At 39.9% G+C, this 27,880-nt stretch overlaps 1 protein-coding gene across 47 annotated transcripts in view; it reads left to right on the forward strand.

Moving 5' to 3' along the window:
- Nucleotides 1-27,880, forward strand: part of NRCAM (neuronal cell adhesion molecule) — a 192,285-nt gene that overhangs the window by 147,322 nt on the left and 17,083 nt on the right. For 10 of the 47 annotated variants that reach the window (XR_005660488.1, XR_005660489.1, XM_039913311.1 and 7 more), the window contains 8 exons: nucleotides 1,810-2,035; nucleotides 2,309-2,424; nucleotides 2,943-3,147; nucleotides 6,653-6,775; nucleotides 10,098-10,283; nucleotides 10,989-11,024; nucleotides 16,790-16,915; nucleotides 18,868-19,020. Coding sequence is in view for 45 of the 47 variants with exons in the window: in XM_039913311.1 (XP_039769245.1) it covers nucleotides 1,810-2,035; nucleotides 2,309-2,424; nucleotides 2,943-3,147; nucleotides 6,653-6,775; nucleotides 10,098-10,283; nucleotides 10,989-11,024; nucleotides 16,790-16,915; nucleotides 18,868-19,020 (1,171 nt within the window). In the remaining 2 variants the exon portion in view is untranslated. The remainder of the gene's footprint in view (nucleotides 1-1,809; nucleotides 2,036-2,308; nucleotides 2,425-2,942; nucleotides 3,148-6,652; nucleotides 6,776-10,097; nucleotides 10,284-10,988; nucleotides 11,025-16,789; nucleotides 16,916-18,867; nucleotides 19,021-27,880) is intronic. The other 37 variants (XM_039913332.1, XM_029073128.2, XM_039913335.1 and 34 more) reach the window with 11 other exon arrangements.

The following is a 27,880-nucleotide window of genomic DNA, read 5'->3' on the forward strand; positions in this document are numbered from 1 at the left end:
TAAAGCTGGGGAAGTTAAGGGAAGTAGGAAGGCACCCAGGGATGTGGTTGGTGTTAAGCAGCGTGGCTCAGTGGAAAGAGCGCGGGGTTGGGAGTCAGAGGTCGTGGGTTCAAATCCCAGCTCTGCCACTTGTCAGCTGTGTGACTGTGGGCAAGTGACTTCACTTCTCTGTGCCTCAGTTATCTCATCTGTAAAATGGGGATTAAGGCTGTGAGCCCCACGTGGGACAACCTGATGAACTTGAATCTACCCCAGCACTTAGAACAGTGCTTCACACATAGTAAGCGCTTAACAAATACCAACATTATTATTATTATTATTATTAATGATGGTGTGGCAGGGAGTCCAGCCCAGTGAAAGAGCAACTTCAAGGAGAGACAAAGTCAACCCCAGCCAGGTGTATCTAACTGTAGTTCTTCATACCTTCTCCTGCTGCTGCTGCGCTCCACTCTGCTCAAAGGATGTCTGTTTCAGTAGACAGGTAGATCAGTCCATGAGTGAGGACAAGTGATTGAGAGTATTTGAGGTTTTGTATGCTCCTGAACAAGGCACAACATTCATTCATTCAATCATATTTATTAAGCACTTACTGGGTGCAGAGCACTGTAATAAGTACTTGGGAAAGTACAACACAACAATAAAGTGACAATCCCTCCCACAATGAGTTCACAGTCTAGAGGACGGGGAGACAGACATCGGTACAAACAAATAAAATGGCAGATATATACATAAATGTTGTGGGGCTGAGAGGGGGGGAAGAGAAAAGGGAGCAGGTTAGGGCATCACAGAAGGGAGTGGGAGATGAGGAAAAGTGGGGGTTAGTCTGGGAAGGCCTCTGCGTGGGGTTAGGGAAATGAGAATCAGGTTCTAATGCCGGCTCCGCCACCTGTTGCTTTCTGACCTTGGGCAAGTCGCTTAACTTCTCTGTGCCTCAGTTACCTCATCTGTAAAATAGGGATTAAGGCTGTGAGTCCCACGTGGGTTAACTGATTACCTTGTATCTACCCCAGTGTTTAGAACAGTGCTTGGCGCATAGTAAGCACTTAACAAAGACCATAATTATTGTTACTATCATATCCATATACAAGGTATAAATCCTTGGATCAGTAGCTGGGAAATATGCCTAAGATTAATGTTAGGAAGACTTGCTATGAAGAGCCTGGAAAAAGTCATGAAATGTGCTGATGTAACTATTACTTCAAAAACACAAACTGTCAACTCTAATGTGTTCCCAGTGACAATGTATGGATCCGAAAGCTAGATGGTGTTTTCACAGGGTAGAAAGAACATCGACTCTTTTAAAATGTGCTGTTGGAGAAGGCTTTTGTGAATACCATGGACTGCCCGAAAGACAAACAAATGGATTTTAAAGCAAATTAAACCAAAGTGGTCTTTGGAAGGCCAAATAACTAGACTTAGATTAGCATATTTTGGACACATAATCAGGAGGACTAATTCTCTGGAGAAGACACTGATGCTGGGAAAAGTCCAGCGAAAATATAGAAGAGGCAGCTAGATGGATAGAGACCATAACAGTGATCACAGAAGAACCATTAGAAAGGTTGAGGGTTATGGCAGAGAACAGGATGTTCTGGGGAAAGTATATTCATGGAGTCACTATGAATTGGAAACAATTCGACAGCACTTAATAATAATTACATTTCACAAGGAACTGGCATTTTTTTCCAGTTTTTAGGGAAAATAGCTTTTATTTGGGCATTTAGGAGTTGATCTCACTTTGTTTAGGAATTCGATTTGGGACAGTCTTCCTTCTAAAAGGTTTTACCATTTTTTTCTCTTTCAATGCAGCCGTTGAAAGGTTTTGAGTCTAACGGACCAGGTCTTCAGTATAAAGTCAGCTGGCGCCAGAAAGATGGTGATGACGAATGGACATCTGTTATAGTTGCAAATGTATCTAAGTACATTGTGTCAGGCACCCCGACTTTTGTTCCGTATTTAATCAAAGTACAGGCACTAAATGACTTGGGATACGCACCAGATCCTGCTGTGGTTGAGGGACACTCGGGGGAAGACTGTAAGTTACTTGCGCTGCTTCCTTTTATAATCCCTGAACTAAATGCTTTTAAGGGATTAAAGCACCTTTCTCTCAGTCACCATAAACATCCGTGGCTTCCAACTCGTTCTGTTTCACCTGTACTACATGTGGGGAGCAGAATCAGAACCAAAAGGCTGAGACTTCTCCTTCCAGTCATACTTGGTTAAGGGCAGGGAAAGGCTGTGAAGCCAAGAGGGACAAGCAGGGTGTAAATCCCGGATTAACCAGGCTCCATTCATTTCCCCTGCACAGTACCAATGGCAGCTCCAGGTGGGGTTCAGGTGCACGTAGTTGACAGCACGCTGGCAAATGTGCGTTGGGACCCAGTGCCTCCAAAAAGTATACGAGGGCATCTCCAAGGCTACAGAGTAAGTATGTGTGTACGTCTGATGCTTCTCCATTGTGCCATTAATATGGGCTTTTTGCTGAGGGGAAAGAGTACAGGTCTAGGCCAGCAGCCCCACCTCTTCCCTACAGACTCTCTAATGTCTGCACCCAGATGGACCGGCCCCAAATTCAAATATCAAAACTTTCCACAGTACCCCAGCTAACCTGGACCAGCCCACCCCGAGATCCTATAAGCTGGAAGGAATGAATCTCAAGTCCATGTCCTTGTCTGCAAATAGGAGGATACAGATGTCTTCCCAGCCAGCTGGTGCTGTGGGCAGTTTTGATCTGTGCAGTTTCAGGGCCTTGGTCTCTCAAGTTCCAGCCTTGACTTTATGTTCCTGAAGGAGCATTCATTTCCTGGATGCCTCAGTCCCTGCCATTGTTTTCGTAGCTAGAGTCTAAAATGCTGCCTTTTCATTTCAAGCCATAAAGAGTCTTGGTTTTTGAACTGAATCAATTAAAAAACCCTCCTCTCTCCATGTTCCTTTCTCTCTAGATTTATTATTGGAAATCAGATGATTCACTTAAGAGAAATAGGCGGCATGTGGAGAAAAAAATCCTCACGTTCAGCGGGAACAAGACAAATGCCATGCTGCCTGGGCTAGAGCCCTTTAGCCATTATACCTTGAACGTACGAGTTGTGAATGGCAAAGGGGAGGGACCTGCCAGTCCTGACAAGATATTTAAGACACCTGAAGGAGGTATGTGGGAGAAAATCCACTGAATCCCTTTAATAGTTTAGGGGATATTCATATTTTGTTTTTCTTTTTCCTTGCTTCTTTCTCCTTTTTTGCTCAAAAAGTGAAATACATCAGTCAGTAATTTTTATTAAGGACTTCTGTGTGTAGAGTACAGTATACCTCTTATCCCATCCCTTTGCACCTTATTAAAGTGCTTATTAAACCCTTCCCTCCCTGACCTCCATCTTCAGCTGCTGTATCCATTCTCCAGTGATTTCTTCCCTATTGTTTTCAAACATACCCATCTATCCTCTGTCCTAAAAAACACCCTCCCTTGGCTCCACAGCACCCTCCAGTTTTCACCCCATCACCCTCTTTTCATTCCTGTCCAAACTCTGCCCTCCTTGACCCTTTGCAATTTGGCTTCTGCCCGCTCCATGCCACAGCCTTCTCCAAGGTTACTGATGACTTCCTTCTTGTCAAATCCAATAAACTGTACTCCATCCTAAACCTCCTAGACCTCTCAACTGGCTCTGACACTGCGGACCACCCCCTTCTCCTGGAAACACTATGTAACCTTGGCTCCTGGTTCTCCTCCGATCTCTCTGACTGCTCCTTCTCCGTCCTTTTTGTTGCTACCTCCTCTGCCTCCCACGCCCTAACAGTAAGGGTGTCCCTCAAGACCCTAAATTCAGGGTCCCCTTCTATTCTCCATCTACACTCACTCTCTTGGAGAACATTTGCTCCCCTAGCTTCAATTACCATTTCTATGCAGATGATTCCTAAATCTCCCTCTCCAGCCCTAACCTTTCTCCTTCTCTACAGATACATGTATCATTTCCTCCTGCACTGATACCTCACTGACATCTCAAACTTAACATGTCCAAAACAGAACTCACTGTCTTCCCAGCCAAAACTTCTCCTCACCTATAATTACCCAATACTGTAGACCACAGCACCATCCACCCTGTCTCACAAGCCTGTAACCTTGGCATTATTTTCAACTCATATTTAACTCTCATATTCAGTCTGTCACCAGAATCATTGGCTCTCCCTTCACAACATCTCCAGAAGCTGCCCTTTTTTCTACCCAAACTGCTACCAGTCTGGTCCAAACACTTATATCCCTCTTGTCTGCTGCATCAGCTTGCTTGCTGACCTCTCCATCTCCAATCTCTCCCCAGTCCAATCCATACTTCACTCTGCTGCCTGGATTGTTTTTATTTTTAAAATGTTCTGCACATGTCTCTCCATTTCTTCAAACCCTCTAATGGTTGTTCATCCATCTCTCCATCAAAAAAAAACAACTCCTTACGTTTAGCTTTAAGACACTCAATCAGTTCTCCCCGCCTATCTAGACTTGTTCATCTCCTCCCACAACAATCACTTGTATTTTTTTTTATAAAAATTATAAGTGCTTACTATGTGCCAAGCACTATTTTAAACGCTAGGGTAGATATAAGGTGATCGGGTTGTCCCACCTGGGGCTCACAGTCTTAATCCCCATTTTGCAGATGAGGGAACTGAGGCACAGAGAAGTTAAGTGACTTTCCCAAAGTCACACAGCTGACAAGTAGAGAGGTTGGATTAGAACCCACGACCTCCAACTCCCAAGTCCGTGCTCTTTCCACTAAGCCATACTCCTTCACTTTACTGAATGCTTACTGTATGCAGCGTATTGCTCTAAGCATTTGGTTTTACCCCTCCTGAAATTTCTATCTTAAATCCTCTCCCCAACCTTTGTTCAGAGGTTGTGATCTCCTAGACGGATAAGGTCTGTATCTAATTCCCCACTGTATTTTTTCCCAACACTTAAGACAGTGCTTCCCCACACAGAAAACACTCAATAAATGCCATTACTACTCTACTGTATTGTACTCTCCCAAGTGTTTAGTACTGTCTCCACCAAGAGGCCTTCCCTGACTAAACCTTCCTTTCCTCTTCTCCCTCTTCCTTCTGTGTCACCTTGACTTGCTCCCTTCATTCATCCTCCCCTCCCAGCCCCACAGCATATATGTACATATCCCTCCCCCTCTAGACTATAAGCTCTTTGTAGGCAGAGAAGGTGTCTGTTTATTGTTGTACTGTACTCTCCCAAGCGTGTAGTATAGTGCTCTGCACATAGTATGTGCTCAATGAATATGACTGAATGAATAAATAAATGAATACTGTCTTCTGCACCCAGTAAATTTTGGATACATACGATTGCTTGATTGGCTGCTAATGATTGGGAGAAAAATGATAAAATTAACTGACATGATTTCTACCCCTAAGGATTTTATAATATAATCCTAATTCAAATAAGAGAAAAGTGCTTAAACAGTAAAGTATGTAAATCAGTATGTATACAAGTGCATTGAGGGAATGTGAATGAAAAAATGCTGAGATGGTAGTTAGGAGGGAGAGAATTTGGCAAAAGAAAAGTAAATTGGGACAGTCCTGGAGGAGGTGGAATTTCAGATGGGCTTTGAAGATGGGGAGAGCTGTCTTCAGGACAATTTGAAAAGGGAGAGAATCCAGGCAGAGGAAGAGCATCCGCCAGGAGTCAGAGAGGCAGAAGAGTTGAGAATCAGGTACAATGAGAAAGTGCGCTTGAAAGGAATGCAGAGTGCATGATGAGGAAGAGAGCTGATTGAGTGCCTTAAACCCAATGCTCAGGAGTTTCTGCTTGATGCAGAGAGGAATGGAAAACAATTGGAAGTATTTGAGGAGTGGAAAGATAGTGCAGAAAAAGGTTTAGAAAGATGTAGAGTGAAGGGAGGGGAGAGACTTGAGACAGGGAAATGAAAGAAGGTGGCAACATGGCCTAGTGGAACAAGTACAGACCCGGGAGTTAGAGGATCTGGGTTCTAATCCTGCCTTTTCCAAATGCTTGCTCTGTGGTCTTGGGCAATTCATTTAACTTCCTGTGCCTCAATTATCCTGTTCTACTACTTAGACTGTGAGCTCCATGCAGAACAGGAACTGTTTTTCAACTTAATTTACTTGTATCTACCCTAGTGTTGGACACATAGTAAGCATTTAACAAATAACATTTAAAAAAAAATGAGGATGAAACAGTGGTCAAATTGAGGTATGATGGTTGCCTGGATCAAGGTGGTGATTGTTTGAATGGTGAGGATGGGGGCCAATCTAGGAAATTTAGAGGAAAAATCAAGAGGCTTTAGCAGCAGGGAAGATGATGGTCCTTGTTATTTGGGTTTGAAACTTGGGTGGAAGAGAAGAATTGGTAGAGAAGATGACAAATTCAGTGATTTGTCATCTTCTCTCCCAATTCCTCTCTTCCACATGTTGAGCTTAAGGTACCAATAAGACCTGTTCTGGAGGTTCAGGGAGATGCATGGAAACTGTTGCAGTTATAGATACAACCGTATTTATAATTTTTCTTCTTTGCTATTGTTTAATGCTGGTTAGGTTCATTGTATTGTATATAGATATCAAACCCTAGTATGTGTAGGAAAATAGTATAATTTCATGACATTCTGGAGAAAATTCTCAATATTCATAATACTCTTCTCATTTTAAGTTCCCAGTGCTCCTTCCTTTTTGAAGATTATTAATCCGACGCTTGACTCTTTAACTTTGGCATGGGATCCACCCAACCACCCAAATGGGATCTTGACTGCTTACACCCTGAAGTATCAACCAAGTAAGCTAATGGACAGGAGGAAGTGGGAATACAGTTCTATCCTCACTGACCTCCTTGCTGATCCTTGGAACAACTATTACTTTAGAGTCTATTGCAATTTGATATTGTTTTTCTTCACGTATATAGACAGAATGATTGGAGTTTGATTTCCTCACAATTAAAACAGAAAACAGTTGTGTCAAAGCATACTCGATATTTATAGATTCCTTAACTCAAAGATCTTGCCAACAGGACACTTCAGATATTTTTATAGTGACATTCATTTATTCAAATAGTGAAATTTCAATAAAATTAAGTTGAATAGATCAGAAGGAAATATTAAATATGGGAATGTCATTTTCAAACAATAAAATTTTGATTATTTTGCTATGTACTGGTTTTCGTAAACCTAATCCTCTCATATTTTGAAGTGTGCAAATTCATAATACTATGTGCTCTGCACACAGTAAGCACTCAATAAATACAAGTGAATGAATATATAAGGGGCTGTGTGGCAACAAACATGAATTGACACTAAATTCTAGAGAAAAATTTCTCAACTTCATTTTTCTAAATTTGCATACATTTTATGGTATGGGAAAATGAAAATTAAAAGGAAATAATTTAATACAATTTATTAAGCACTATGATTCCAAACACTGTGCTAAATGCTAGGTAGATTAAAAATGGTCATATCAGACACCGTTTGGTCCTATATGAATTTCATAATCTTAGAGCAGCTAATTTAACGCTATTTTACATATGAGGAAAGTGAGACACAAAGAGATTTAATCAACTTGTCTGAGGACAACCAATAGGGTATTGGCAGATCTAGCATTAGAAACCAGATCTTTCAAATCTGATCCCTTGATCTTTTTCTCTAGTAATAAAATGGACATATCTCCATGCCAAGCAAGAACATCAATTGCAGAAATGAACTAGAAAGAGAGCTTTTTTTAAATGGTTTTTGTTAAGCACTACTATGTACCAGGCACTGTACTAAGCACTGAGTTAGATCCAAGATAATCAAGTTGGATACAGTCCCTGTTCCACTTGGGCTCACAGTCTTAATCCCCATTTTACAAATGAGGTAATTGAGGCTTAGAGAAGTGAAGTGACTTGCCCAGGGTCACATAGAAGACAGTTGGCGGAGCTGGGATTACATCCCAGGTCCGTCTGAATCTCAGTCCTGTGCTCTATAGATATGCAACTGAATTTCAGTTAAAATATTCAGATTATTTTTTAGTGTCAGCTCTATATTAACTTTTTCAGCTAAACCACACCCTACCTAAAAAAAATTATATCAATGATGCCCTATTTGAAGGACACTGCATATGTTTTAAAACGTGAAACCTTGATTTAGATAAAAGGGAATTAGGATCTTTGATTGTCATCACAACTTTAAAATACCCATTGGGATTATTTTATCATTACCTAATGATTATCAAGCTGAATTTGATATTGCATATATTTAATTTCTTAGATATAAAAATGTAGCCTTTAGAGCTGTTTTAAAGATTTAAGAGGCATACCATTGTTTGTATTGACAGTTTCTAATCAATCATATTTATTTAGTACTTTCTATGTGCAGAGAACTTTACTAACTGCTTGGGAGATTATAATACTACAGAATTGGTAGATACATTCCCTATCTAAAATGAGCTTATAGTCTAGAGGGGGAGACTGGCATTAATATGAATAAATAAATTAAGGATATGTACTTAAATGCTGTGGGGCTGAGGAAGGGGTGAATGAAAGGTGGAAATCCAAGTACAAGGGTGATGCAGAAGGGAGTGGGAGAAGAGGAAATGAGGGATTAGTCAGGGAAGGCCTCTTGGAGAAGATGTGCTTTCAATAAGGTTTTGAAGGGTGGGGACAGTGATCATCTGTCAGCTATCAAGAGGGAGGGCATTCCAAGCCAGAGGCAGGACATGGGCAAGAGGTTGGCAGCGAGATCAAAGTACAGTGGGTAGGTTGGCATTAGAGGAGGAAAGTGTGCAGGTTGGGTTCTGATAGGAAAGCAGCAAGGTAAGGTAGGAGAGGACAAGGTGATTGAGTGTTTTAAAGCCAATGGTAAGGCATTTCTATTTGATGTGGTGGTGGATGGGCAATGACTGGTGGTTCTTGAGGAGTGGGGAAACGTTGACCGGACGTTTCTGTAGAATAGTGATCTGGGAAGAAGAGTGAAGTTTGGACTGGAGTGGGGAGAGACAGGAGGCTGGCAGGTCAGCAAGGAGGCCGATGCAGTCATCAAGGCGGGAGAGGATAAATGCATGGATTACTGTGGTAGCAGTTTGGATGGAGAGGAAATGGATTTTAGTGATGTTGTGAAGGTCAAACTAATAGGATTTCAAGAGAGATTGAATATGTGGGTTGCGTGAGAGAGATGAGTTGAGAGCAATGCCAAGTTTATGGGCTTGTGAGTCAGGAAGGATAGAAGTGCTGTCTAGAGTGATTGGAAAGTCAGGGGAAGACAAGGTTTGGGTGGGAAAATAAGGAGTTCTGTTTCAGACATGTTACGTTTGAAGTATTGGCGGGACATTCAAGTAGAGATGTCCTGAAAGCAGGAGGAAATGAGAGACTGCGGAGGAAAGAGATCAAGGCTCAAGATATAGATTTGGGAATCATCCACGTAAAAGTGGTGTTGAAGCCATGTGAATGAATGACTTCTGCAAGGGAGTGGATGGAGATGGAAACTAAAAGAGGATGCAAAACTGAGCTCTGAGGGACTCCCACAATTAGGAGATGGGAGGCAGAGGAGGACCCTGAGAAAGAGACTAAGGAGGAGCATCCAGAGAGGTAGGAGGATAACCAGGATAGGACAGAGGACATTGAAGCCAAGTTTGGACAATGTTTCCAGGAGAAGCAGGTTGTTGCCAGTGTCGAAGGCAGCTGAGAAGTTAGGGAGGATTAAGAGGGAGTAGGGGCCACTGAGTATGGCAAGAAGAGGATCATTGATGAACTTTGAGAGAGCAGTTTCTTGTAGTTAAGGGGGCAGAAGCCATATTAGAGAGGGTCAAGGAGAGAATTGGAGGAGAGGAAGTAAAGATGGCATGCGTAGATAACTCACTCAAGGATTTGGGAAAGAAATGGTGGGAGGGAGATGGGGTGATAAGTGGAGGGAGCCATGGGCTCAAGGGAGGGTTTTTTTTAGAATAGAGGAGACATGAGCATGTTTGAAAGCAGCTGGGAAGAAGCCAATGGAGAGTTGATAATTGAAGATGGCAATCAGGGAGGGAAGAAGAGAGGAAGCAAGTGCTTTGATATGTGCGACTGGATGGAGTCAGAAGTGCAGGTGGAGAAGTTGCAATATTAATACTGACTAGTTTTCTTTCCATCACAGTTAATGGCACACATGAACTAGGCCCTTTGATAGAGGTAGAAATTCCAGCCAACGAGACCAGCTTCATTTTAAAACAATTAAATTACAGCACACGGTATAAGTTTTATTTCTCTGCACAAACATCGGTGGGTTCTGGAAACCAAATAACAGAGGAAGCTGTAACAACTATGGATGAAGGTAAGATGGGTATGTATGAAGGAGTCTTCACATTCATTAACATTTCACTAAGCTGTCCTAAAATAAATGCATACTTTTTCTTTCTTTATGAGGAAGTATATATTTATGAAAAATTGTATTTGCTACTTATTTTATGCCCCTTAAAAATAATCAATTAATGAAATCAATTAATTAATGTATTCCCAGAAAAATTTGCCTATTTTCATTACTTGAGAGAACTGAAATTATTGTATCTAGGACAAAGGAAGCAACACAGTAATGGTAATGGCAAGAAGTGGATTATTGGTGAACTTTGCAATTTTCACTGCACTTAAGTCTTTCTGACTTTTTATAGGCCAATTCTTGCAAATACTTGAGAAATCAAAATATCTAAATATGATACCCTTAATATTTCTCGGTGTCTTTTAATCACTAATAATTAAATGATATTTTTCACAGATATTATGTTTGGCTTTTATCCATGATAAATTGATTTTAATCATCCATACCTTGGCCTAAAGCATATTTTAGTTAGCCTATACATAATATATTACAATCAATACATGAACTCTAGGTTTGATTATCAGTGATTTGGAGAATAGTAGTAGATATTTAATACACTTTTATTTTTCACTTGTATTAAAATTTGATATATGTGTTTTATATATATATGTATAACTACATGCTCTGTTTGGCATCTAATCATATATGTCCTTCTGTTTTCCTCTATTAAAGCTGGTATTCTTCCACCTTCTCTAGGTGCAGGCAAAGGTAAAATAAACCTTGCATGACTCTGTAAAACTCTAAATTTTGTGCTGTTTAGATATGAGAAAGAGAAAATAGGATGATTTGTTGAAATGAATATAAAATAATGATATCTTAAAGACATACAAACTCTGGGGAATACTTTATCAGTTTACTCTGTGGTTCTTTGCCTGTAATGCCGTGCCCATAGGGCTAAATCAGTGCTAATACCTAGGAGGAAATGTTATCCCTGAAAATAGCTGCTTTTCAGTCCTTCCCTTCCCACTCCCCTCATCCATTCTGCCCCCTCTCAACCCTTCTGACATTTCTTCACCCTAGAATAAAGGGAAATGTCAGTCTCAGGAAATTCTGATTAGAATTAGATGAATTTTAGTAAGAACTGTTAGTATACTTGTTTAATCTCTGCATCTTGGTTCACTATAATTTCTTCACTATTAGAGAAGATTCAAGGTACCAACCAGATTCTAGAACATAGTGTTGTTCTGCACATTCAAGTTTTGCAGACTATTTTGGGGATAATATTTCCAGATGTTAGCCTCAAGCTGTGATGTATTAATTTAATGTCATGTATTGAACATGAAAACGTTGCTCTGTTGAAGAGTTACAGTAGCATGAAAATAATCTTTCCTTTCAGTAAAAGTATAGCTATTAGTTGCCTCCTCGTTGGTAATTGCAAGTCTTTGGATTGAACTTTTGGTTTTTCCTCATCATTTCTAGTGTTCATTTTAATACTCTGAAATATTTTTTATTTCTCTCAATTCATGTTACCAAGTTCAGGTGACTCCTGAAATCTAAGGAAAATGTAAGATAAAGATAAATGCATTATATTACTCTCAAGAGAACTGTAAGTAATTAGTTCAGTATATGGGTTCCTCGTGGAAAGTTTTCATGTTCTTTCCCTTCCTAAACTAAGAATTTTCTTAAATACCTGAAATGTAACTTCAGGGAATCCATATAGACTGAAATAATTTGTTTATCTTTAGGTGAAACTGTGTGAAATTATTTCTTCAGATGTCGTGTTTGGTAATTTTTTGGTTAGAAAATGAAAAATGTTGTTATATATCTCTATATAGTGCACTATAGTTGTTTGGAGTATTCTGAAGAAAAAAAGAGTGTGGTTTACTGCTATCACCTAAAAGGATCATTGATCTAACCATTAGCTTTAATCCAGGAGAGTAATCATAAAGCAGAGGATAGACTTGATAATCTTCAGGTCTTTTTTTTTTAAAAGATTTTTTTTAAGTGCTTACTATATGTCATTCCATGTTCCACATAGGGCTCGCAGTCTCAATTCCCATTTTACAGGTGAGGTAACTGAGGCACAGAGAAGTGAAATGACTTGCCAAAGGTCACACAGCAGACAAGTGGCGAAGCCAAGATTAAAATCCAGGTCCTTCTGACTCCCAGACCTGTGCTCTATTCACTAGGCTGATCTGCTTTTCTCTTCTATCTGTTTTAGCTCTGGATGGCAGATGAAAAATATTGAATACCTTGTGCAGCCTCTTACCCTTGTTGTTGTCCAAATGAACTAAATTCAGGATCAACCTGAAGTGAATATACTGAATATTCAGTTCAACTTCAACTTCCATCTCTATGCTGATGATTCCCAAATCTACATCTCCAGCCCTGAGCTCTGTCCTTCCCTGCAATTTCACATTTCCTCCTCCCTTCAGGACATTAGCTACATGGATGTCCCACCGAAACCTCAAATTAAACATGTCCAAACTGAACTCCATATCTTCCTACTCTGTCCTCCCCATGACTTTCTCATCACTGTAGACAATACCACTATCCTCTCTATGTCATAAGCCCATATAACTGGAGATTCCATGATGTCAAGGGAGGCTTTTTTCAGGATAGGGCATATATGGGTATGGTTGATAGCAATGGGGAAGGAGCCATTATAAAAAGAGTGACTGAAGATGACAGTCAGAGAGGGAAAAAGGGAGGGGGCAGTTGCTTTGATAAGATGAGAAGGGATGAGGTCAGAAGCATAGGTGGAGGGAGTAGAATTTGAGAAGGAGTGGGAGATCTCCTCTTAAGATACTGCTGGGAAGGATGGGAGTGTTGACAAGGAGGCAAGAATTGAGGGAGATTTTAGGGAGACCATGCCTAGTGGGTTCACTTTTATCAAAAAGTACATGGTTAGGTCATTAGGGGCAAGAGATGGTGGGACAGGGAGACAGAGGGCTTGAGGAGAGAGTTAAAAGTCTGAAACAGTTGTGATGGGAAATAAGCTTGCGAGTTAATGAGGATGGAGACGTATTGTTTCCAGGCAGATGAGAGAGCAGAATTAAAGCAGGTGAGAATGAATTCAAAATGGCAAGGTCTGCCTGGTGTCTAGATTCTGCCAGCCGTGCTCTGCAGCTCAATCAATCAATATTATTTATTGAGCACTTGCTTTATGCAAAGCACTGTACTAAGCACTTGGGACTGTACAACCTAACAGAGTTGGTAGACATGTTCCTTGCCCACAAGGAACATAGTCTAGAGGAGACAGACATTAATTAAAATAAATTGAGGATATATACATAAGTCCTATAGGTCTGAGGGTGGAATATCAAGTATACCAAAGAGCAGAGGAAGTACACAGAAGAGGTGATTGGTGGAGGGACAGGGGAGTGAGACAATCAAGTTCAGTTGAGAAGACAGTGGTTTGTGTGTCGTGACGTTAGGTTGTGTATGGAGACAAAATGAGGCATGTTGACTTTAGGATATTGGAGGGGATCAAAGTCTTGGCAGTCTCTCTGGGGGAGGTGGACAGATTTGCAGGGGTGGGGTGTGTGGGGAGAACACAGATCAGAAGGTTGTCTTGGAGAGTGGAATTTCAATGTTGGTGAGGTTGGAGATTGTACAGTGAGTAGAAATGATGAGATTAAGTGTGTGTCCAAGTTTGTGCGAGGGTAGGTGGTGGAGCAGGGGGTCAGTGAAGTTGAGGAGTAAGATGAAGCAGCAGCACAAAAGTCATCAGGAACATTCCCATGGATGTTGAAGTCCCCCAGCATCAGTTTAGGGATAGAGAAAGCAAGAAGGAAAGTGAGAAGGGAATTGAAATGGCTCAGAAATTTGGAGATGGGGACTAGGGGGCGATGAGTAATTCGGGTGGGTGATAGAAGTGGATGGTGTTGGATTCAGATGAAGGAAAAGAGAGAGATGAGGGTACAAAAGAAGCCAATTTCATCTCTTTTCCCAGAGACTCTTAGAGAGGGAACAAAAATGAGGCCTCCTGTTATCTGGGGGGAATGGACAATAATTGGGGGTTTTGGATGAGTGGGAAGACCTGTGTAGAATGATGTTGTGGAAAAATAATCTAGGCAGTAAAGTATGGACTGGAGAAAGGAGCTACTTGAGACAAAAGATCAGCTAGCTGGCTAATGCAGAAGTCAAGCTGGGATACCACAAATCCAAATCCAAGTGCAGTGGTGGGAAGGATGGAAACCAAGGAAGTCACCGGTAACACTGCAGAGTGGTCTCAGACGAGTGAAGGGGTGCAAAGAGTCAAGATATGAGTTGGAGAAGAGGAGATGGAAGTTTCAAGTGTATGATAATAACCAATTTAAAGCATTTCGACAGGAAGGGGAGGAGGTATATGGGGTAATAGTACTTGATATTCACCGGAATTTCAGCCCCACATTACTTATGAACCCAGCCATAATTTGTTTTAATATCTGCCTCCCTCCTCTGGACTGTAAGCCCCTTGTGGACAGGGACCGGCTCTACCAACTCTCTTTAACTGTACTCTCCCAATTTCTGAGTACAGAACTTGGCACTTAGTAAACACTTAATAAACAGCATTGATTAATTGAATAGTTGGTTGGGATAGTAGTGGAATCCAGGGAAATTTGGGTATTTTTCTTTTTTGGATAAAGGGAAAGAGAGCATATTTGAAGGCCGAGGGAAAGGAAACATCAGAAAATGAGCAGTTCAAGATTATGGTTAGAGGGAGAAAAGTGGGTTCAAGTGTTTTTAGCAGGAATAAGTGTGGTATTTGGTAATAACTTAGTTTGTTCCAAATACTGTGGTAAATTCAAGATATCAGGTCAATCACAGTACCTGCCTCACATGGGGCTCAGAATCTAGTGGGACGGTTCAACAGATAGCACAATCACCATTTTAAAGTTGAGGAAGCTAGGGTCCCGAGAAGTGAAGTGACTTGCCCAAGGATACATAAATGGTGGAATCAGGATTAGAACCCACATCTTCTGACTCTCAGGCCCGTGCTCTTTCCACCTACTAGACCACTCTGCTTTGCAGGTGAGAGGGGATGGGGTTAGAGTCTCAGGTGGAGGGAGCAGAGCTTGTAAGCAGGTAGGATGTCTCCTCCTGAGAAATGCCTGAGAAGAATGACAGAGTGGTTGTGAGGGTGAGAGGGAGTTAAACGTGAGATTTTAGGGTGTTCATGCCTGCTAGTCTGGCCTTTTTCTACAAAGCCAAGGGGAAGGTAAGGATCCTGGGGGGTTTAAGCAGGGCTTTAACATTTGGAATAGTTAGTAGGGACAAAAGGCATGGGAGTCAATAAGGGAGGAGAAGTAATTTTGCTAAGCAGAAGAGAGGGCAGAGTTATCGTGAATGATGATGACCATGAATTTCTTCATATATTTTGATCCTTAATTGAAAAGGGATCAAATTAAGTAATTTTTCCGCAGTAAATTAGCACACTTGGAAAAATGCACCTGAGCTCTAATTTTACAAATATTTTATGAATGAGTAAGCATTGCTTGCAATAGCAACTATAATACACATGATGATTATACCTTGATATTATAGAGCACTTTGGTGCTTTCACATTATTTAGTTCATTTTTGTGTTCCCGACATCACTGTACTATAGGGATATATAGGGATCATTATCCCCATTCTACAGATGAGGAAACTGAGGCATGGAGAAGCAATGGGATTTGCCGAAGGCAACATAGCAGGCAAGTGGCAGAGCCAGAACTAGAACCTGCATCATCCGACTCCTAAACCCATGGTCTTTCTGGATTTGTTTATGGGTTTTTTTTGATGTCCCAGATGAAAATATTTTTACTTTTTTTCCTTTCCTATTTTCTCTGATGAAAGATATTTAGAAGGTTTCTCTGTAAAACACACAGTCTATAGGAATCGTGATCCCCAACCTTAATAGAAGTACAATAAAGGCACCTGAAAAGGCATGTTCACAACCTGAAGTGAAGGAATTGTGGCGTTCTGAAATGGAATCTGGAAATTGTGTTTACTACAGCAGTTTAGTGTACTCTTTGACTTCTGTTTCCTGCTTTATTCATTATTCCAGATTGTTGGGTTGTTTTTTTTTCAAAATTCATTGTCCAATGTTTTGTTTCTACTAGTGGATAAGTGCTTATTGCAAGGTTTTTAAACACTTACGCAGCTGGAATAAATTAGTTTAATGCTTTCATATGTATTGGGTAAGAGCCAAGTTCAAATAATATGAATTTTTCACACTTTTCTCATCCTTCTAGAGATTAAGGTTATGATGTTTTCCTGGATTATAAATTTAAATAAGAGCAATATGAATATAGGACGTTCATGGTATAATCTATAGTTTGAACTTTACCTTTTGATTTGAGACTGCAATAACATACTATTATTTTGTTGTAATCTAATACTATAATGATGAAAATGATGCCATATAAAATGGACCTTAAATTTCAAAAATATGATAATATTTTATTTTGGGTTTTTTGAGGTTTGTGTTTCAAAAAGTTTATGCTTCATTGCAGTGGTGTATTTAGAGCTGTATTTTCATGTTTTCTTTGTCTGTTGTATATTTAGTGTCACCAGTTAATCCAAGGATAAGGAATGTTACAGCAGCAGCTGCTGAGACCTATGCAAATATCAGTTGGCAGTATGAGGGACCAGATCATGTGAACTTATATGTTGAATACGGTATAGCAGGCCGTAAGAAGCAATTTCATTTAATGATTCTAAAAATAAATTTAAAGAGATATTAGTCATCAAATATAGCCCACCATTATGGCCTTCATTTTAAAAGCTGTTTGCCCTCCTGACTGAACAGAAGTTGTTCGAATGAGCAAAACTAAATTGGAACCAGAAAATGAGTCAAATTTTCAAACAAACTGGCTTTTCACTAATACCCCTGGTATTTAATTGGCAACATATTTTTCGAAGAGTGCTAAGTAGCCCCTTGTTCTGTATACACCATTCAACCACTCCAGGCCAAGTTTTAAAATGAAGGACTCAAATCTGTTGCAAAAAAAAAATTGTGAATGGAAATATTTGTTCTAAAGTTGGGTGAAAGCTTGATTCTCTCTTCCACAAATGGGAGGCTCTGACACTGCTTCCTCTCATCCTTGGTAGAAAAATAAAGCTTCCTTCTCCCTTCTCTGTCCTTCCCTCCTCTTCATGTTCTCTGACTCCTGGTCTTAGCCACCACAGCAAAACCTTTGCTGCAGTATTTACAAGAGATAGCATGCTCCTGCCACCAACGTATTGATTACTGGAGTTTAAGTTAAAGAATTGCCCAACTTCCAATCACATCCTGGCATGTCCCATCTATGCCCTTGCTGTTGGTGGGCAACTCAGGGCATCTTTGGAGCAACATAATAGAGTGTTTCTCTAGAGCTTCCTAATTGTCCAGCCATCTGCCAACTGCAGGGACAGTTTTGCTCACTATTAAACAAGAAGAAAAATATTAAAGATACTTGTTCAAAGAAGATGTTAAAAGAGAATAGCTTAAAAATCTTATCACTGATTTGAAATCAAGGCTTTCTGTACTCAGTCAATTCTTGAGCATTCACTGTGTACCAGATGCTTGGGAGAATACAAAGAGTTGGTAGACATGATCTCTACCCTCAAGGAGCTTACAATGTAGCAGGGGAGTCCTACGTAACATAAATTTTAGGCAAGGGGAAGCAAAAAAGTATAAAAATATGTACAAAAGTTCAGGTTCATCATCTATTGGACAACAAAGGAGAGCTAAAATACTAATGTTCTAAGTTTGAGAAACACCTAGCATGTGTTCGTGGATGAATAGATGCCAAGAGCAAATTCTCAATTTTTTTGGTTTTCATTTTTTGGGGTGTATTTTTAATAGTTCAAAGAGTCACTCCTGGAAAACAAGAATCAAATGTCCCCATTTCCACTTAGACATTAGCAGTAGTAGTTCTTAATAAAACTAACCTTTTTTTTTTACTATATGCTTATTTTCAATTAACTGACTTTATTGATAATTTGCCGGGGCATGGAAATTTCTATTTTCTCTCTTTTCATTGACTCCCTTGTTTGCATCCCTTAATACTGTTTCTTCTTTCTGGGCAGCTTTTCACTGGTCATCACTGACCTTCCAGCTCCCTTGCAGTTCCCTTTCCTGACATTTCTTGTGACCTCAAAGCAAGCCTTGCTCTTCCCCACCTTCCAAGTCCCCATTTCCTCCTTTTGATGAAGCCTCCTCGGAACAGACTTGTTTTGCTCTGAACTCTGGCTTCTGACAGTGGATTTGTAGAGAGAGTAGAGAGAAAGAGAAGGAAGCTCTTTTCCAGTCAAAGCCCAACTAATTCTTTCCCCTCATCCCAGAGGAGAGAATCAAGCTGATTTTTAATTTCAATAGACTATCTTTCCTATTATTTTTGAATATTTTTGATTAAATCCTGTGTTCAGAGAATTTAATCAGTGTTCTTGTGGAGTTCTCAGGCAGCAGTTGGCCCTTTTTTTGTATTTTGTTCCATTCAATGATGTATCTGTAATTAACATTTGACTAAAATCATTGCCATTTCTGAAAATCCAAACCAAATAGTCTGCATCTATTCATTAGACTGTGTAATGTATTTTCCTGTCTATTAGAAGTTACTCTTAAAGTAACTCAAAACATTGTCTTTACAAAATGTCCATAGGCAAAGAAGAATGGAGAAAAGAAATTGTAAATGGTTCTCGAAGCTTCTTTGGGTTAACGGGCTTAACGCCGGGAACAGCATATAAAGTCCGAGTTGGTGCTGAGGGGGATTCTGGTTATGTGAGTTCAGAGGATATGTTTGAGACAGGTCCAGGTGAGACAGGTCCATTCTGTTTCATTCAGAATTAGAACATGTTCAGTTACTCCAATTGTAGAATTGATTTTAATAGAGTTATGTATGACTGAGCCTTTTCTGGAAATATATTAACTAAAACATCGGGTACAATGGTTTTTAATCATAGAACATTTATTGCCGAAGGGTTAAACTTGGGTCCGACCTATCAAAAGATAGAGAACTGAGATGATTAAATGGAACGCTTTTTTTGGTAACATCATGATAGTTCAGGAGAAAATTATCTTTGCTCAAATCAACCAGATAAATGACAAAATTCTCCACTTCTATTTTGCTACTGTAGACCTGACATACTTGTTCAAAAAAAAGTCCTTATGCCCATCTTTTGAAATTGCTATTCGTCATAATTTAATTGCCTTGAAAGGTTTCGCATGCTGATGATGTCCCATAGAATTATGTCTCCTAATGATTTCAGGAGGACCTGAAGTGTGGTTAGAGTTCAAGAGAAGTAAATGATAACATTAATATAGTTATCTGGAGCAAGAAAAATACACAGTTCACATTTTAATTGTTGGGAATATTGATTGCCAATGTGCAAACTTGAAATATGTTATTTGAACTCATAAATTTAAATACCATATGTGTTATTTAAGGTGTGAAGTGTTATTGCCACGATAAGTAGTTTATATAGAAAAATATGAAATCCAATGGCTTTTTCACCTCACAAAAATATGAGTAATTCTCTTTTTCAATAAAGAGTGGTGTCTCATATCTCAATGTTGTTTTACAAATGTTACGCTCCAGTACTATATTATATTATGTTTCTTCAGTCACCTTATTTCAGACAATTTAAGGAAGTCAGTTTTTAGCTTGATATATGCTATATGTTGATTTGAATAAAGGATAATATAATGGTAACTTATTACAGTTCTCCTTTAAATTGTATTCAACTTCTGATTTTACATGATATTACATGATTACATTTTTTTGGATTGATGTGTATATGTTGCTGCCAATGTGAGTTTCATGAGGAAACTTGTGGGGGTGATTCAAGTCCCCATATACCTGCATGTCAGTGTTATAGTGCTAATGCTATGCCACAGCATCAAAACTCATAAAGTAATAACAAATATTTCATCCATTATTAATTTTCCCTTCTATCGAGGGGAAGAAGTGGAATTTTGCCTTATCTGCCTCCCTTTTTACATCATTAAAAAACACTTTGTCTCTTCCTGGAATTCATTTCTCTAATCCAGTCCCTAAAGATTTGTGGGTTTTTTAAATACTCATATTTGGTCATCTGGCCTAAATCCAGTGAAGTGAGCCTAACTTCTCATCCTGTTACTCATCTTATCCTCCTTATGTATGGTTATAGTTTTTCATGAACCTGCATAACTGTATTTTCCACTCTTTTATGATCATTATCATCATTGTCAACCTCAGTATTTCATTTTTCTTTAAAAATGTTCAGTCTGTGTCTCCCCACTCCTTAAAAACCTCCAGTGGTTGCCCATCCACTTCCTCATTAAGCAGAAACTCATCATCAATTTTTTGGCACTCAGCTCTCCCCCTCTAACCTCTTTTGAATTGTACTCTCCCAAATGCTTAGTTCAGTGTTCTGCACACAGTAAGCATTCAATGAATTCCACTGACTGATTGATTGATACTTCATTTCACTGATCTCTTACTACAACCCAGACCTCACACTTGGCTACTCTAACACCAGTCAACTCACTGTTCTTCAATCTCATGTATCTCACCACCATGTCCTCCCTCTGGCTGGGAACTCTCTCCTTCATATACAACATACCACCACTTTCCCCACCTTCAAAGTCTTCTTAAAAATCACATGTCCTCTCAGGCTTTCCTCAGCTAAGCCCACCTTTCCCCTACTCTCTCTCTCCCTTCTGCATGACCTATGTATGCACTTGGATCTATATACCCATTAAGCACTTGATGTTCATTCCACTCCCAGCCCCACAGCACTTATATACATAACCTTATTCTCTGCCATTTCCCCTATCTGTAATTTATTATTATGTCTGTATCCCCCTTTCCCCACCCTGCAAGCCAGTAAATATATTGTGGGCAGGAATTATGTCTACCAACTTGATTGTACTGTATTCTCTCAAGCACTTAGTACAGTGCTCTGTACAAAGTATGTGCTCAGTAACTATGACTGACTGATTATTGACTATGTACTGTGTGCAGAACACTATTCTAGGTGCTTTGGATCATACAATCAAAGTAGAAGAAATGGTCCTTTGTCCTCAAGGAGTTTACAATGTAATGGGGGAGCAGACAGACAGATAACATAAATGCAAAGAGTAGGAAAACCTAGGTACCAGCAGTAGCAGTAGTAGTATTATTAGCATTTATTGAGCTACTAAGTAATAAGTAGCATATATTTATTTATTAAGAAGTGACACTTTCCCTTCCCACAAGGAACTCGCAATTTAATGAGGGAGACAAACATAAAAATATTTACATCTAGAGTGACTAAAATACATAATTGAATAACAATATACAATGAGTGCTGAGGATGTGTGTGGGTCACTATGTGCTAGAACCAGCTGATGGGTTTGTAGGAATTAGAATGCTGGGAAGTTGACTGGAAATGCCTTGCTGGACAGGGTGGAATTTTAGGAGGACTTTGAATGTGGGCAGAGCAGTGATCTGTCTGATTTAGAAAAGGAATGAATTTTCAACAGGGGCAATAGTGAATGATGGGATGGGGGCTGGAGAGTTAAGAGCAAGGTACAGCTAGAAGGTTGCCTCGATAAAAATAAAGGGAGTGAGTTAGGGAATAGCAGAATAAAAGACCAGATAGGTAAGGTAAAGTGATTTGGTAGAGAGCCTTGAAGCCAATTGTGAGGAGTTTGTGTTTGATGAGGAAAGAAATAGGATGCCAGTTTAGGGTTTTGAGGAGAGGAGAGATATAGGCTGTTTCTTCCCGACTATGATAATAATAATAATAATAATAATAATATTTGTTAAGTGCTTACTCTGTGCCAGGCACTGTACCAAGTGCTGGGATAGATACAAACAAATTGGGTTGGACACAGTCCCTGTCCCAAATGGGGATCACAGTCTCAATCTCCATTTTAGAGATGAGGTAACTGAGGCACAGGGAAGTGAAGTGACTTGCCCAAGTCACAGAGCAGACAAATGGCAGAGCTGGGATTAGAACCCATGACCTTCTTACTCCCAGGCCCATGTTCTATCCATTATGTCATGCTGATCCATACAGTAGCATGTAATAAAGAATGCAGGGGGAGGAGGAAGTTGGATAGTCGGAGACTAGCAAAGAAGCTGTTGTAAATAGTACAGAGATATAATACCAGAGCATGTACCAGATGATAGGAATTTGGATAGAGAAGAAGGAGTGGATCTGGGAGATGATGTGTAGCAAGAACTGTCAGAATTTTCCAGTAGATTCAATGGGCAAGTTGAAAGACTGTGAAAAATAGAGGTTGTGACCTCTGGGACAGAAAGGATGGTAGTTTATTGTTGTATTATACTCTCCCACGCACTTAGTACAGTGCTCGACACACAGTAAGCACTGAATAAATATGATTGAATGAACTACCATCCTTTATTCAGTGCTTGCTGTGTGCCAAGCACTGTACTAAGTGTGTGGGAGAGTAAATACAACAATAAATAGATGCATTCACTGCCCACAATGAGCTTACAGTCTAGAGGGTGGGAGACAGACAATATAAATAAATGAATTACAGATATATATATTTATGTATATATGTGTGTGCCGTGAGACTGGGAAGGGGGAAGAACAAAGAGAGCAAGTTAGGGTGACACAGTGTGGGGGAAGAAGAGGAAAGGGGTGCTTAGTCAGGGAAAGCATCCTGGAAGAGATGTGCCTTCAATAAGGCTTTGAATGGGGGGGAGAGTAATTGTCTGTTGGATTTGAAGGAGGCAGGGCATTCCAGGCCAGAGGGAGGATGTGGGCAGGAGTCGGCAGCGAGATAGGCAAGATTGAGGCACAGCGAGAAGGTTAGCATTAGAGGAGCGAAATATGTGGGCTAGGTTGTAGTAGGAGGGTACTGAGATGAGATAGGTAGTGTTATCTACTAGAATGGTAAATTTAGGGAGAAAGGTAGATTTAAGAGGAAATATGAAGAATTTTGTCTTAAACATGGTGATTTTGAGGATACTGGCAGGGCATCTGAGTGGGGATGTGATTGATGTGAGATTTCCAGTCAGATGAAAAAGTTAGGGCTAGAGAGATAGACTTGGGCGTCATCCACGAAGAGGTGATAGCTGAAACCAGGTGTGTTGATGAGCTTCCAGAGAGAGTGAGTGTAGAATAAGAGTAAAGAACCCAAAACAGAGGCTTGGGGGAAGTCCATGGTAAAGGGGATGAGAGGTAAAGGAGAATCCAGTAAACAAAACTGAAAAAATGCAGTCAGAGAGATAGGAGGAGAACCAGGTTAGTACTGGGTTGGTAAAATTGTGACCTCAGAGTGTTTCACGAAGAAGACCAGTCCATGATGTCAAAAGCAACTGAGAGGTCAAAGAAGTCCAGGATGCCGTATCATCTTTGGGGCTTGGCTCTAAGGAGTTTCACTGGTGACCTCAGAGAATGTAGTTTCGGAGGAGTGAAGGATGCAAAAGCCAAAGTGCATTATTCATGTAGTTTTTATTCAGACATTAAAATGATTTGCAAACAGTAAAATCAGAAAAAAGAATTCAGTGAGCTGTTGATTGCATATTTATAAACAAGTGCTGAGGATTGGTATTAATCAATGCTTATGGGGCAGAGGTGGCTGTTGGGATGATTCAGTTTGGGGTGCAGAGAGTTAATTGGAGAAGACTTGGGATTTGGGGAGGCCTTTGAGCATGGAGAAAGTTGTGGAGGAACAATTCGAACAAAAGGACAGAGGCAGGAGAGCAAGGGACAGTTAATTATTTTGGGGGGAAAAAAAGGAGAATGAGCTGGGAAGCAAGAGGGTAAAGAGAGTTGATATCATTGGCAGAGAACCTGAAAACTTATCCTGGGGAGACTTTGTTGGTAGTAGGGGATGGTAAAACCAGAACTAGACTAGAGAGTGATTCACATAGAGGTGGTGTCTGAAACCAAGTAAAAAGATTAACTTCCTGAGCAAGGAATGTATAGTTAGAAGAGTAGAGGAGCCCGAACAGAGCTTTCTAGGATACTCATAATCAATAGCATTTGTTGAGCTTCCGCTGTGTGCTACTGTACAATACTAAACCCTTGGCAGAGGAGAATAAATTTAGTGGGACATGATCTATGCCTTCAAGGAGTTTCCATTCTAGTGATAATTAGGGAAGGGATGATAGATGAAGAATCAGAGAATGGGAAAGAGAAGAAGTGAGCAGGAAAGGTAGGAGAAGAACTCAATAAAACCAAACAACAGAATTTTCAGAAGGAGAAAGTGGCTAACAATAGCGAAGGTGGTCGAGAGGTCAAAGAGGATTAAGACAGAGCCCATTTGTCTTGATTATGTAGAGGTCATTAGAGGTCTTAGAAAGGTAAGTTTCCTAGGGAAGGAAAGGATCATTCATTTATGCATTCAATTGTATTTATTGAGCGTTTGCTGTGTGCGGAGCACTGAACTAAGGGCTTGGGAAGTACAATTCGGCAACAGAGACAATCCCTACCCAACAACGGGCTCACAATCTAGAAGGGGGAGACAGACAACAAAACAAAACAATTAGACAGGCATCACTACCACCAAAATAGCAAAAAAAAAAAACCCACCAAAAAAGAGTGCAGTGGATCAAGATGAGAACTGGAGGAGAGGAAATCAAAGGAGCATATGTGCAAAACTCATTCAAGGAGTTTAGAAAAAAATGACAGCAAGGAGATTTCTGGAAGGTATAATGGAATCCAATGAAGACAGTTTCCATTGGAGGGAGAAAGTGAAATAGGATAAAGTTGGTAAGGGAAAGGAGAGGGGTGGGAGCAGGTGAAAGAGGGTAGTATAGGAAACAGATTAAGGGGATTGAATTTGAGAGTAAGAAGAAACATCCTCTGGAGAGATGGCTGGGAAAGAGAAGTTTTGGTAAGATTTAAAGTGTTGACTGGAACTGTTCTGTTCTCTGGAAAAGGTGAAAATCATTGTTCCCCAAATCTTCACTGCCTCCTGAGCAAAAGGCATCTACCTTCCCTTAGCTCACAAATACCCCATTTGGCATCTAACTACAACAAGGACCTCAGAGGATGGGGAATGGTAGTGGAAAACACAATTAAGGTAAGCAGGGTGTGAAATGGATGGAGGAGGCCTCACTCAGAGAAAAAGCCCAACTCAAAAAACTATTGACAAAACCCATAATATAAGCTAATGATAAATACAAATTCTCACAAAAAAGTTCCAACTCTGTCTTTCTAGAGTCATGCTGTCTTCGAAGATCCAATTTCCCCATCAGAGGGCACATAACCAACTCATTAGTGACTCTTTCTGCAGCTTAAGACAGACTTCTGGGTGACAAAACGTTCCCAGACCATATGAGAGGCTCCTCATCACTTCCCTACACCTGCTTTATTCACCTACTCTTTTTTTCTTCGTGAGATAGACACATCCTAGTTCTGAAGAACACACTGTTGTTGAAAAATCACTGATGTGATTCCATTTGATACTAACCACTCAACTAAGGCATTCATCTACAGGAAACTTCAGTCAACTGTGAGGGTTGACCATAACACTTCCTGACCTCCCACCTCTATTCCCCTCACTCCTAAGGTCCTTGAATCTCTCCTGAAATGCTCAGGGTGAGACTAGCTATAGCATTCATTCCCTCTTGGGCTACTAAACATCATCTCAGGTCTATAAGCAGCCAATAGATGTCTGAGCTAAATAGGAGCAAGCTATTTTAAAGCAGTTGGGAAGGTGAACTGCAGGCAGAAAAGAGATCCTCTCTGGCCTTCCTCACAGGGTTAGGAAGTGAGGTCAGCTGCAATCCCTGTAATCTCACCTCTTCCCTGAAGCTTCCCAGAAGCTTCTTCCCAGAAGCTTCCCTGCTGTCACCACCATTTCTCCTCCACTACCCCATAATTCAATACAGCTTCTGATACCATTTGCTTTTTGTCCTTGATCCGCCTTCACAATTTCTGTGCATGCCAAATCACAAAATGATTTGAGTTGTTTGGTTACGTAATGTCAAAGCCATGCCTTAGAAATTCAAGAGAGTGTTAAAAACATTGGAACTGCATGCCAAATTAGAGCATAAGAGTAAACAACATACTCAGGCCACCCCCATGGCAAAGAAAGTAAGCATAATGAGAACACTTTATAATAAAATAACTAGATGTTTCATTGTATATCAGATTGTATAGCTTTCTGGTTGACCGTGCTGTACTTACATGAATGCAAGCTTGCATGCTGTGGCTGCCTGCCTCTTTTATGTCAGGTTGTGGGGCCGGACTCAGGATGATAATGAAGGAGTTGGAAGAGAAAAGGAAGGGAAAGCATGAGTTTTCTCCTTTTTGGAAATACTGGGTTCAAAGTGACCCTGAGTTTTAAGTCTTTTCCTTTTAGAAATAAAATTAGTCGAAAGAATACAAAGAACTGGTTAAATTTGTGTCTATGGCTTTCACATCATGTTATTTTTCCATTAAAGTCAGTGTATAATGTTTGCATGTTTTGCATTTTCAGGCATGTTTGGGAAACAAATCTCCACTAAAATGCTATTTCAGTATCTACTTTTTATCAGGGGCCACAGCCAATCTTGCTCACTTTCTAATATAAATGTTGTGTCACAAAACTCCCACTTGCTGTACAAACACTCATAGATATCATCTATGATCAGCCTAACTTCTAAAACTTTGGAAAAATAATATGTTCTAGCATGTTGCCCAAACCACAAAATCCACAATATCAAATGCCAGAAATACAGCAGGCCACCAAATACTAGCACATCACCATTAGATGTGAAAGTCAAGAAAAGTCTCTGGCCTGTGCAGCCATATTCATCAGGGTTGACGATGTGTACCACAGGCTAATTTCGTACTATAACTTTCACAAACTTTAATTTTGCTCTGACTTTTTAGTGATTAGTGAACATACAGCAATAAGTGAATCCAAGCTAGTTAATGGCAGGCACTTCAGGTTGAACACCTAGTGAAAGATATGTCAATTTTTACACACATCCCTCCATGTTGTATTTAATGAAGTGCATAATTGATGGAATAGCATAAATACCAGCTCTACTCTGGAGAAAACCATTCCTTTCCTGTTTTCATTTTACAAAAAATGCATTTTAACTTTTCTAATCACCTTTAAGTTTTCATTTGTAACCATTTCTTGTAATTTGTGAAAAAGAGAAGAGAAAATAAAATATAATGTCATAAAATTTTTACACACTACTGATTCAAAAAAGTGAATACTATGCTTTGCACCAACTATGCTTGACATGTTCAACTGAATTTATTATATTTGACACAGACATGCTTTGATATAAGAGAGAACATTCTCTTCTTCCTTGAGTGAGTATAGAAAAAGTTATAGCCCCCTAAAAATATAGTTATTAAACCAGCATACCAGCCAGAAATAGAATGTGAAGACAGGCATTTTTCACCATAAAGTATTTCCCATTTCTCATAAAAATATTCTTCATAAACAAGATTATTTGTGCATCTTTGATATGTTTCCTTTAAAAAAGAAAATTTTCCTTGAATAGAAGAATGTGCTTTGAAATTGAGATGACTGCCACACTGTTGCCCAAGACTGCTTAACCGTGCTTGTGAATTATTTTTTTCCTTTTTATTCAATTTAAAGTTTCTTCTCAGGGGCTTTCTCCATAGAACTGCTTCTCAGGGAACAATTTCCAAAAAGAAATTCTAAATTTAGAAAAGAAAAACCCACAAAAAGCCCCTTTAAATTCCAGAAAGCAAGTAGAAAAC

This window comes from Ornithorhynchus anatinus, chromosome 10 (genome assembly GCF_004115215.2).
Source record: "Ornithorhynchus anatinus isolate Pmale09 chromosome 10, mOrnAna1.pri.v4, whole genome shotgun sequence".
NCBI lineage: Eukaryota > Metazoa > Chordata > Mammalia > Monotremata > Ornithorhynchidae > Ornithorhynchus > Ornithorhynchus anatinus.